The sequence below is a fragment of the Leptopilina boulardi genome, unplaced genomic scaffold, assembly GCF_019393585.1.
Source record: "Leptopilina boulardi isolate dan_hultmark-lab unplaced genomic scaffold, ZJU_Lbou_2.1 LbouV2_169, whole genome shotgun sequence".
NCBI lineage: Eukaryota > Metazoa > Arthropoda > Insecta > Hymenoptera > Figitidae > Leptopilina > Leptopilina boulardi.
The window spans coordinates 286,133-299,201 of NW_026137717.1; the positions used below are offsets into that span (position 1 = coordinate 286,133).

Here is a 13,069-nt window from a genome sequence, read left to right on the forward strand (position 1 = left end):
TTGAATGACTCGAAAAAAACATTTTTTCCTAATGGTGTTGTCAAGACGATGTTGAATGTACATAAGATATAATAAATAACCTTATACAATGTAATATAAATTGTGAATTTTTTCCACTTTTTCCTCCCCTTTTATTTTTAAATTAAAAAAAAACATTTTTCTAGAAAAAAAAAATTAAAAAAAAATTTTTTCGAAAAAAAACCTAATTTATTTGAAAAAATAATAATTTTATTTTTAAAATTTATTTAATTTTTATTTATTATTAATTTATTAAATAAATAAATTATTTATATTCCTTCACGAAAAAAAAGGAATTTGCAGATGCTAACTTATGTTTGCTATTGGATCTATCAAAATTAGTAACCACAGCTAAATTTTTTGCTATGACAACAAAAAAAAGTTTGCTGTGATAAACAATAATAGTTTTAATTTTTTTAAATTTTCATGTTACAGCAAACTTTTTTTTGACTCCACAGCAAATTTGTTCGCTGTCCCTATATTAGCTAACGTAATTTGATGTGACAGCAAATAGTTCGCTGCCACAGGAAACTTTTACTATTTATTTACAATTTAATATTTATTAAATTAATATTAAATTATAATATTTGTATTAATAAATAATAATTAATTAATTAAAAATAATAAATTATAATAATAAATAATAATATAATATAAATATGTATAATAATAAAATAATAATAATAATAATAATAATAGTTATTATTATTATTATTATTATTATTATAAAATAAATTAAATATATAAATAAATAAAATTTGGGGAAAATAAAAATAGAACCCTAAACAACGTTCACTCAACTTACAGCGCTGAAAGTCTCTCGACTAGAACAACCCAACTCTGTATAAGTCTCATAATAGTTGACTTTTTCACCGTACGCGGCGCTAGTGTAGCATAACCGTTTCTTCCCCGCATGCCTGCGTCAGTATTTCATGAGCTTTCATCGTGTTACGAACGTGGTGGAATCAATTGTTTTACTTCTCATTCTATTACTTCCCATTACGTCTAACATTGTACAATTTGAATATTGTAAAAGTGCCTTTTTTTCGGGAAAAATAATTTTCCAACTTTAAAAGCAAAATAAATAACATTTTTTTTTTCAAAAATGGCGGACGACGGTCACGAGAATGGAACGTCAAATCATGTTGTACCCGAGATCGAATTAATCATCAAGGTAAGTTTCCAGACTCGCCGAAAGAAATATTTACTGTGTATGTGTATATATACAGGAACTTCTCATGTATTTTTCTCTCTCTCTCTCTCTCTCTCTCTCTCTTTCTTTCTCTTTCCAACAACGAAATGGGCGTGGAAACGCCTCGTTTTTAATATATAACAATTTTATTTTACCGCTGTATGTTCACCTTTCAAAATTTTCGTTTAAAAAATAACCGAAACTTAAGACACAATTTTTTTTTAACTGTCGATGGTTTGCTGTATATATGTATATATATATTTGTAGTTCTTGGAAATTTCCAGGAATTGAACTCAGCCGTTTCTCTTTGGAAACGTTATTGTCTCTATCTCTCTCTTTCTACTTGCTTTCTTTCTGTCTCTCTTTCTCTCATTTCAAAATCAAGTCCAGTGTTGCCGAAACAGCTTCATATGTGTATATATATATATATATATTGAGCGTCCAACACATCAATTTTCTTTGCTCAGCTGTCTTTTGTTTTTATTACCAAGCCAAAAGTAACGGTTATTCTTGAATATTGACAAAAAATAATAATAATTCTTCAATTATTGTCGGTTTATTTTTACATATCGTTTCTAACAAAATTTGTCGCAGAAAAAAATTTTCCGGAATATTCGCGAAGTAATTTTCTTATTTTTAATTTAAAATAATTTTATTTAAAAAAAATTATAAATTAAATCCTGTAAATTTATAATTCATAAAATTATTATAAGTATTAATAAATATTATTAATTAAATTATGAATTATAAATTTAAAGGATTAATTTATAATTTTTTTTATTATTAATTATGAAAATATTTTTGAAAAATTTTAATTCCTTATTTATGTGAGAAAAAAACCAACCCAAAAATTTTAATTATTTTGGCTAAATACTTTGATAAATTATTGTTCTATATGAAAGAAAAAAAATACTTAGAATTTAAATTTATAAATACGATTTTAAGAATTTTTCATTTAGTTTTCAATATACCAAAAAGAAAAAAAATTTCGATTTATATCTTTTCATTTACAATCATTTATTCCAACATTGTTTTTAAGATTTATCTTGATTCTTCATTTATCTTTTGTTTGTGGCCTACTTCTCTGGTTTTCTTTAAAAAAAAAAAAAATAATAATAATAAATGCTCATTAACTTGGCAATCTAAATTTTGATAAAATTCCTAACCGATTATTATCATCTGCACTTGATTTCCGTAATAAAGCAAATTTAAAGTAAAATTTTTTGTTATTCATTTCAAAAAAATTATTGTTTCTTTAAAACATTTTCTATATTGAAATAAAAAGCAATTTTCAATTTAAATCCTCAAAAAAAGAGGGTACTGACTACTATACTACTGAAGAATTATTCAACTAAAAAGAAAACCTTCTAAAAAAGGGGTACTGATTACTATACTACTGAAGATTTAGTCAAACACAATTTTTTTATTTATTTTGAAAAATTATTATTTTTTTAAAACATTTTCTATATTGCAATAAAAAGGAATTTTCATTTTAAATTTTCAATTTAAATTCTCAAAAAAAGAGGGTACTGACTACTATACTACTGAAGAATTATTCAACTAAAAATAAAACCGTGAAAAAAAGAGGGGTACTGATTACTATACTACTGAAGAATTCATAAATCAAAAGCCTCCGAAAAAGAGGGTACTAATCACTATACTACTGAAGACTTATTTAACTAAAAATAAAACCCTCAAAAAGAGGAGGGGGATACTAATCACTATGCTACTAAAGATTTAGTCAAACACATTTTTTTTATTCTTTTTGAAAAATTATTGTTTCTTTAAAACATTTTCTATATGGAAATAAAAAGGAATTTTCATTTTAAATTTTCAACTTAAAACCTCAAAGAAAACTCTCTAAGTCTGAATAAGTAAAAATATTTACTAATTTATTCAACTAAAAATAAAACCCTAAAAAAAGGGGGTACAAAATTTTCAATTTTTTTCAAATTTTCATAATCAAATTGAGAAACTCATTTACAAAAACCGTATTTTCGTATACGATAACAAAATTTTTTATCGGGTGAATAATAATTAAAAAACAAGAGTTTGCTACGATTTTGTTTTAAATAATAAATCCCAAACAGTTTCGATTCTTCGGAAGCGCTCATTTGAAAGAAAAGCAATTTCGCTAAAAGACATGATTCTTTCTCTCTCTTTGGATAACAACAAAAAAAAGTCGTTTCGTACCTTTCTTTTACTCTCTCGACTTGCCCAGAAAGTAATAAAGGGAGTGAACAACCACGTAGAAAATCGAGAGCCAATTCTGCCTTGTTTCCAGTTTCTAAAAGGGGTCATTGTCTTTTCATTCATCATGAATTTCTGCACAATTATTATTTTATTATTATCATCATCTCTTTTTCTTCCTGTCACCACCGCGCCAATCTAGTTAAACAGAAAAACTATAAATTTTCGTGACTAATTTTTCTTTACTTTTTTATCATTAGAAATGATAAAAAAAATTCCTCAATTTAAAATTTAAATAAAAATGAGTGGGAATTATTTATTTAAGAGAGGGGTACTGTCCATTATACTACTGAAGATATTAACTTAAACCCTTAAAAAAAGGGGGTACTGATTACTATACTACTGAAGAATTGTTTAACTAAAAATAAAACTCACCAAAAGGGGGGTACTGATTTCTATGCTAATGTATATTTTATAAATCAGGAGCCTTTGCAAAAAGGGGTACTGATTACTATACTACTGAAGATTTTATAATTTAGGAACCTCCGAAAAAGGGGGTACTGATCATTGTACTAGTGAAGATTTATGTAATTAAAAATTAAACCCTCAAAAAGAGGTGGGTACTAATCACTATACTGAAGATTAATTAAAACCATCAAAAAGGGGGGGTACTGATTACTATACTACTGAAGATTTTGTCAAAAACTAAAACCCCCCAAAAAGGGGGTACTTATCACTATATTACTGAAGATTAATTAAAGCCCTCAAAGGGGGTACTGGTTACTATACTACTGAAGATTAATTGAAACCCTCAAAGGGGGTACTAATTACTATACTACTGAAGATTTTATCAAAACAAAAACCCTCAAAAAAAAGGGGTACTGATTACTATACTACTGAAGATTTTATCAAAACAAAAACCCTCAAAAAAAAGGGGTACTGATTACTATACTACTGAAGATTTTGTCAAAACAAAAACCCTCAAAAAAAGGGGTACTGATCATTATACTACTGAGGAATAATATTATAAAATCCTGTACGGAAAAAAATCTTTATCTGGAACAGCGATATGTTTCTCTAAAATAGCAAAAACTTTCCTGTTTTAGTGAAATATATCACTATTTCAGTAAAACTTATCCCTTTTCCAGGTGAAGATTTTTTCCATATTAAAGAAATTTTGAATATCAAATTTGTTACAATAAAAAATAATAGTTTGTTCGCGATTAATGAAATCCCCCTGTCTTCAAAAGGTCAAAGGTCAAACAAACGCTACATATGAAAAAAAAATAAATCTGAATATGAGTTTATGCATTTGGTACGTGCCACAAATGTCGAACGCGTATTGGGTCACCGCTCGTGTGCGCATTTCGTTTGCTTAACTGTACATCTGGGTTCGTCTCGTTTATACAATCTCGTCTTGTCTCCTTTTTCTCTCATATATAAATGCTCTTTCATGAACCCATGAATGTTCATTTTTATCAATTTTTTTTTTATTTCGACGCTCCCTCACCGAAAAAAACACAAGGAACCTCTTTTTGCTATATTTAGATTAGAAAAATAAGTATTATAAAGTTTTTGATAAGAAAATAAATTTAAATATAAAAAAAAATTATAGTTCTGAACTAGAAAAAAGTAAAATTAAATTTTTCTCCTCTCTCAATTATAACAGTGGTCGCGTTTCCTGATAATTTGCGCGCGAATTTTATATAAATTCAAAATAGTATCACAGCTAGACTAAATTGTTTCTACGATGTTAAAAGACCCTCCTCATTATATACTCTTTCGTTTATATGACAAATTTAATATATAAAAATTTTTTATAAATATTAATCCTTGTTACTTTTCTGTAGAATTACATATTTACTACACTAGGGTCCATTGAACCCCACATGATCATTAAAGGTTAAATTTTTTTAATTTAAAAATTACTTAATCTTTATTAAATTACCAGTAAATGACTTCATTAGTTTTTCTTTTAATGATAATGATTTAGCAACGATGTAATTATTCCGGGCCGTTAGAACATAAAACACCTGACCTTGCAACCAGGTTTTTTTTTAAGTATGTCATGTGGGACGTTCGGATCCTCCTTGAAAATCACCATATACTCCTCGTACCGTTAGTAGTGGATGGTTTCTTCCCCACCCCAAAACTGAGGGCATATGTAGAAAAAAAAACCATCGTTTAACCGGCAAATAAAAACTTCCTTTATGACTCACGTGGTTAAATAACAAAAAATTTCTTTTTTGCTTTTAACATATTCTCACAAGTGTTGAGTAAATAAAATCAAAAAAATTAGGTAAAAAATTTGCTTGCTTTAAAACAAATATTGAAATTAAAAAAAAAAATTTCAAAACCCTTTTCGTTCGTACGTCATTGTCTTTCCGGTAGTATTTTTTTTTATTTTGAATCGCTGCCAATATTGAAAGTGAAAGGAATAGATTCAAAACAAACATTTGAGTTTCTTTGATTTGTATAGAAAATTTGCATTTTGGAAAATTGTTTACAAAAAGCTACAAATTAATATATGTGAGCGTCATTGATAAATATAAATTAAGTCTAAACGATCACGTGTTTAACACTAGAGCGCGTATCTTTACACAACGCCGGCGGGAACTGTTGTCATCATCATTATCATCGACAAATCTAAAATAAATTTTCATTTTAAAAAATTAAAATTTTCAAAGTCTCGAAATTTAAAAATTGTTTTCCTTTCTAATATAAAAAGAAAATTTATATAATATCAAATATATAGAATATTAAAAATATCCGGGAGGAATTAAAATTTTATTACATCGCGAGAAAGACACATGTGTGCAGTTGTCCTTGAAAATTATGTACAGGTCAGAGTTATGGTCATCGGAAGATATTTCTTTTTATTATTATTAAATCTTTTTTCACTTTTTTTTTACTTATGGAATTACAAGGTTTAGAATATGAATCACAAGATTCATGAGGTCAATTTTTAAATTAGAGAGAAAAAGACAATCTTTTTTTAAATAAATTTCCCAATTACTCAATTTATCCATTAATTTCGTTTTTTTTATCATTATTGAATTTGTATTTGAAAAAATAAATTTAACAGATTTACTAATTTCTTTATAAAAATTATTCTAACAGTTTTTTTTTTAAATTATATATTAATTTTCATGAAAGTTTATCGAATCTAGTAACGGAACTAAGACAATGATTTATGAATTAATAATAATAATTTAAATTGAAGCAAAAGTTTCTAGAATGATCTCATTCGAAAGGGGGTATAACCATAAATGGTTTCATGGGTGACTATTTCATTTTACGTCTCAGTTTATCACTCGGTCAATGGACCCTATATATAAATCGAGATTTTAATTAAATTCGCACAAGTCTGGAGTCCATGTGGAGCAATTCAAGTTCCTTAAGCAAAATTTTTTTTTCTTATTTTCACTATCAATTTACTCCCCCCTGTTTTTTCCCCTTTTTTCAAAAAGGGAAACAAAGTGTCATACACTGGTATAACAACTAACAAGTCTGGTTTTCTAAAAGCATTCTTGTTTTGTATGAAAGCAAATTCCTTTCTAAACGCGGCGTTTTGTCCTGACTCGCGCAATATTCTCGAAACTCATTTGTACTTTCTATTCCGACTCTTCTCTGTGATAATCTCTCTCTAATTATTATTGTTTGATCAAGAAAAAAAGACAATTGTTGTAGTTCATTGTAGAAAAAAGCTATTTTTTTTGCTTATGAAATACATTTTTTTTTTGAATTTTTATTATATAATAACAATTTCAATTGAAGAAAAAAAAATATGAGCGACGTTGAACACGATATAGTTTAAGAGAAAATTGCAAAGACAGCGGAGTTGAATTTCGAAGGACATAGAGAGAGAACACGCGGAACCAATGCCAGAAATATCTGCGGCGGGGGACGTGGAATTTTCAAACGAGAAACGTTCGCGATGTTGCAATTTATAACCAAGGCATTGAGATATCAAAGAGTAATATATGATCCTATAATTGATTCTCCGAAATTTACGAAGAAAATCTTTAGAAATTAATCCTTATAGAAAAAAATCGTAGCGTTCGAATTAAATAGTATTGAAGAAAAATGGAAGTACTGATCACTAAACTATACTGAAGATTGATAAAGCCTTAAAGAAAGGGTACAAAAATACCTAAAAAAAGAGTTTAAATTTACTTTAAACTAAAGTAGACAAGGATGCCATTAGTATTTTTCAGTTTCGTAATAGGGAAATGATCGAAAAGTAGGTAATAAAATATGTTAGACTCCCTGGCATGAATCTTCAGCTTGACATTTAAAATTTTAAAGTTTAGAGTCACCTTCTCTCCCCGAGGGGCGACAAATATCATTTGTAATTTTCACCAGTCGCTGCAGTGCGTGACTCACCTTTTATGAAATTTAATACCTCCATAACTGTGCAGACCTATTGTTTAGACTTTAAATTATTCTCAACTATATAAATTTATATTTAATAAAACCTAATCTAAACGAAATTCTTAATTAGATCTAAAAACAGAATTTTCAAATCACTTCAGCTTATTTCGAAGTGGAAAAAGAAACATTTTTCAATATTTTTTTGAGGTTAGAAAACATTTAGAATTCAATTCTAGTTCTAAAAAGAGATTTTCAATATTTTTTTGAGGTTAGGAAACATTTAGAATTCAATTCTAGTTCTAAAAAGAGATTTTCAATTTTTTTTTTTGAGGTTAGGAAAAATTTAGAATTCAATTCTAGTTCTAAAAAACGTTTCTAACTTATTTTTTTGAGGTTAGGAAACAAATTTAACTCTTCTCTAATTCTCTCTCTACACGAGGAAATTAGTTTTAAAGCCCGCAGCTTTTTCAAGCTCAAGAGCAAATCGAAAGCTATTAACAATTCCTTCCTCGTATAATTCTTCTTAGACACGTTCGGTGCCACGTGCATTTTATTAAAATCCCCTCCCTGAACGTTCGACAAAAAAAATCATTAACCTCCCGATATATATATATATATATATATATATATATATATATATATATAGACAGAAACTTGAGCTGAATTTAATCCCTTACATCTAAAATTTACGGGAGATAATTTTAAAAGAAAAATATTTTTTAGTTTTATTTTTTTAAAATTCCTTTTTAAATTTAAAAAAAAATCCTTTTTCTCGAGGTTTATTTTTATTCCGGTAACTGACCAGACGCAAAGTGAGAGCAAAAAAAAAAAAAAATTGATGGGCGTAATCGCACCTTGACCAAAAAGAAATTCACACGAGAATCGAACCTTGACTTGAAGAAATGACTATCGCGCGCGTACGACAAAACTGTTTTGCGGACCTTGACTTTCTCAGGTTGCGTAATTGAATCACTAGTTCCTAAACGTCGAGCGTCATTTAAAAAAAAAACCCCCGTAGAATAAAAAAAAATTTTCATTTAAAATTTAAAATGTTTCGTTTAAAAACATAACTACTTTGTATTTTCCTTATTTTTTTAAAAATCAAAAACGATTTTCAATTTTCAGTCTTTTTTTTGGCTCAAAATAAAGTTTTTTACTAGAAGTAAGATACATTATCATAAATTAACAGGTTATAAATAGTATTAGTTCCGTTAAACGCATTTTTTAGCCTTGAATATTATTATCAGAACTGATACCACTTCGACTTTATATAATTCCAAAATCCATTAATTGCCTTAGTTAATTTTTATCCCATATTTTTACTGTCGATTTTTATCAATTCTTAATCGATATCGATAATAATATTTAAAAATAAAATATCGTATCGAAAAAAACCGACTTTTGGTATGGAATATAAAAAAAAAATACGTGAGTGAAATAATGAGGGGGAAAAAAATTGGTCATAAATTAAATAAAAATGTAAATTATTGTCGCAGGCATCAACGATAGACGGTCGCCGGAAAGGCGCTTGTCTTTTCTGTCAGGAATACTTCATGGATCTTTATCTACTCGCTGAATTAAAGACAATTTCACTCAAGGTCACTACTGTAGACATGCAAAAACCACCGCCTGACTTTCGCACCAATTTTCAAGCCACACCACCACCAATTTTAATTGATCGTGGCGATGCGATACTTGAAAATGAAAAAATTGAACGACACATCATGAAAGTTATTCCAGGTGGTCATAATCTATTTGTTCAAGACAAGGAGGTTGCCACTTTAGTGGAAACAATTTTTAGCGTAAGTTTTTTTTTTGTAATTTTTTAACAAAATTTTAACATTTTTATTTTTAATCTATTATTCTTTTTGTTTTTTTGTAGAAGTTGAAATTGTTGTTAATTTCAAAAGACAAGGATGTTGATCCAATGAATTCATCGTTGATGACACATTTACGTAAAATTGACGAGCACCTTGGACGAAAGGGAACAAGATTTTTAACAGGCGACACAATGTGTTGTTTTGATTGTGAATTGATGCCACGTTTACAGCACATAAGGGTCGCTGGAAAATATTTTGTTAATTTTGAAATACCCGAGACATTGATACACCTTTGGCGATATATGCATCATATGTATAGGCTCGATGCTTTTCTACAAAGTTGTCCTGCTGATCAGGATATTATTAATCATTACAAGCTACAACAGGTAAAATTTTGAGATAATAGAAAAAGGGTTGAAATTTTAAAAGATCGAATCAAAAAAAAAAAATAATAATTGATTTTTGAAGTTCCCTAATGCTGCGTATTCGTCCGCTGAATGAGGGGACAAAATCAATTATGTTTCATTCGACCTTTTTTCAAGTGGTAAAGCTAAATTTACATTATAAAACCAAATCAAAAAAGAGATAACTGACTTTGAAAAGTCCGCTGCAATTTTCACTAATTGAGAATCCAATCAAAATCACTCGTCTCTTTTTTCATTCGGCTTCAAAATTGAGTAGGTATTTTTTTTTTTTAAATGGAGGTACTGATTACTATACTACTGAAGATTTTATAAATTAGAAGTCTCCGAAAAAGGGGTACTGATCATTATACTACTGAAGACTTATTTAACTAAAAATTGAACCTTCAAAAAGAGGGGGGGGGGTACTAATCACTATACTACTGAAGATCAATTAAAACTACCAAAAAGGGGGGTACTGATTACTATACTACTGAAGAATTATTTAATTAAAAATAAAACTCAAAAAAGGGGGTACTGGTTACTAAACTACTGAAGACTTATTTTCCTAAAAAAAAAACCCTAAAAAATGAGGTACTGATTACTATACTACTGAAGATTTATTTTAAACTAAAAATAAACCCCTCAAAAAAGGGGGTACTGATTACTATACTACTGAAGATTTTATAAATTAGAAGCCTCCGAAAAAGGGGTACTGATCATTATACTACTGAGACTTATTTAACTAAAAATTGAACCCTTATAAAAAGGGGGGGGGGTACTAATCACTATACTACTGAAGATTAATTAAAACCATCAAAACGGGAGGTACTGATTACTATACTACTGAAGAATTATTTAATTAAAAATAATACTTAAAAAATGGGGTACTGGTTACTAAACTACTGAAGACTTATTTAGATAAAAAAAATCCTTAAAAATGGGGTACTGATCATTATACTACTGAAGATTTATTTAACTAAAAATAAAAGTCTCTAAAATTTCGTAATTGGTCTATTAGGTCGGAAAATAATAATCCTATCAAAAAATTTTTCTCAAAAATGTAAATTTCCCAAAATTTTGCTATTTTTTCTCTCCTTTGTAATTAAGTAACAAAAAAACCACACCCCTAAACAGATTAATATAAAAAATATTTTAATATATTTAATTTATAAAATAATATTATTTTAGAGCATGAAGCTGAAAAAACATGAGGAACTCGAGACACCAACGTTTACAACCAGCATTCCGATTGAAGTGAATGACGATTAAAAGAAAAAATTAATTTTACTCGAGTCTTCAAATAAACACAAACACGAATCAAAGATCAACAACAATCATTGACAAAAAAAAAGCGCAGGATCGAAAATGTCACGTCGTCATTGTTGTTGGATCTAATGTATAATTTCTGTTTTATTTTATTTTTTTTTCATCATTTTCAAAGTAAAACGCGGTCCAATCTTTACTAGCTTTTTATATATAACTTAAATTTTTGCTACAAAAAAATTTAATATAATCGTCTAATTTAATCGAGTAGAAATTTTTTTTTGTTAAATTTTCAATAAAACTCGACTTTTTACGTATCACTTCTGTACGTAATTTTCTTAAAAAGAAATAACAACAAAATATCGTCTAAGATTTCGAATCGACAAAATATTTTTCTATCAATATTATCACAAAGACGCGTATCCGTCCGATGGGAATTTAATTCCATGGCAATTTAAAGAGAGTAAAAAAATTTCTCTTTTTTTTGAAAATGTGACCGGTTTTATTTCACAATTTAAAATTTTTTATTTTTTTCAATTTCGACGCTTCTTTATTATTATTATTATTATTGAAAGCAACGATCTTTGTATGACGAGAGCGAGAAAAAAAAATTTGTACTACTAAAAAAAAATGTACATATTTATATATTTCTAAATAGAGAATATTCTCGAAAATTTTAGAATTTATTTTGTAACATACACAAGAAATGTGGGGGGTTTTTTTATTTTGAAAAAACAATCTCCGTAATTAAACGAAATTTAAATTTCCCGCCGAGAATATACAATTTTTTTATGGCGGGAAATTCAAATTTACCATTTAATTATTTCATTTAAAAGTAAAATATTTATTTTTCACAAAAAGAATTGTTTTTTTCACTTTGTACTCGATTTTTTTTTTTGTTCATTTCGCGATGTGTTTCATTTTCGCAAGATTGTGCCAAATGTTTTTTTTTTTTTTGTTTATGGAGAAAATTAAAAATACATGTATTTATTTATATGCATAAAAAAATTAATTTTGCATTTATTTTCGTTTTTTACAAAATGTTTCCAAGTCAATAAAAATAGTTTTCATTCGATTTAAATTAGCCAAGGCTTGTGAAAAACCGGATTTTCATTTTCTAGTAATTGTTTTTTTTTTTTTTTTTTTTTTCTTTAGGGAAGAAAAAAAATTATTTTGAAAACAAGAGAATGTATTTATAAATGTCGCTTTTTCCATGCGAGGAGTGGAGAAATTTGTTCGCTATCGTATTATTAATTATTATTATAAATAAATAAAAAATATATATTATTATTATTATTAATTATATTATTGTATTACTGCAACTTTGGTTTGTACTCATAGAAAGCAATATACCAGTGTTTACAGTATTTGTTGATAATTTTCCCTTCCTATTCTTTAATTTTTGAATTTGCTGTCAATTTTGGCGCGAAATTCAAAATTATATTTTTAATTTACAGTTTATATAATTACTTTTTGTTAAAATTATTTTAAAAAAAAATTAATTTCTTTAAATATAAAACTGCTCAATGTAGATAAAGTAGAAATTTTCTTTTCGCATCTTAAATAAATATAATTTTTATCAAATGAAAATAAATACAAAAAAATGCAATTTTTCTTCTTTTTAATTTTAAAATAGAAATTTTGAAATAGGTATTCGTGGGCGATTTCGTTCGATTTGTAATGTATAAAATAGAACAATTTTTAATCGTCGCCATTTTAAATTCCAACACTAGTCAAATGAGCAACTTTTGCTTTAGATTTTTTAAACACTCAATTTTTATTCAATTCAAAAAATATCAATTTTTTCC

General features: G+C 27.2%; 1 protein-coding gene across 1 annotated transcript; it reads left to right on the forward strand.

Annotated features, from left to right (window-relative positions):
• The first annotated feature begins 925 nt into the window (after nucleotides 1–925).
• Nucleotides 926–12,628, forward strand: LOC127277542 (chloride intracellular channel exc-4). Its single transcript, XM_051298755.1, has 4 exons — nucleotides 926–1,192; nucleotides 9,271–9,576; nucleotides 9,657–9,980; nucleotides 11,187–12,628. Exons 1-4 carry the CDS (start codon nucleotides 1,124–1,126, stop codon nucleotides 11,265–11,267), a joined length of 780 nt encoding a protein of 259 aa, XP_051154712.1. The 5' UTR covers nucleotides 926–1,123; the 3' UTR covers nucleotides 11,268–12,628.
• Nucleotides 12,629–13,069: the final 441 nt, after the last annotated feature.

Coding starts and splice junctions, on each gene's coding strand:
- LOC127277542 (XM_051298755.1), top strand. CDS start 1,124: ATGGCGGACGACGGTCACGAGAATGGAACGTCAAATCATGTTGTACCC. Junction 9,577..9,656: donor TAGTGGAAACAATTTTTAGC/GTAAGTTTTTTT, acceptor GTTTTTTTGTAG/AAGTTGAAATTGTTGTTAAT. Junction 9,981..11,186: donor ATCATTACAAGCTACAACAG/GTAAAATTTTGA, acceptor ATATTATTTTAG/AGCATGAAGCTGAAAAAACA.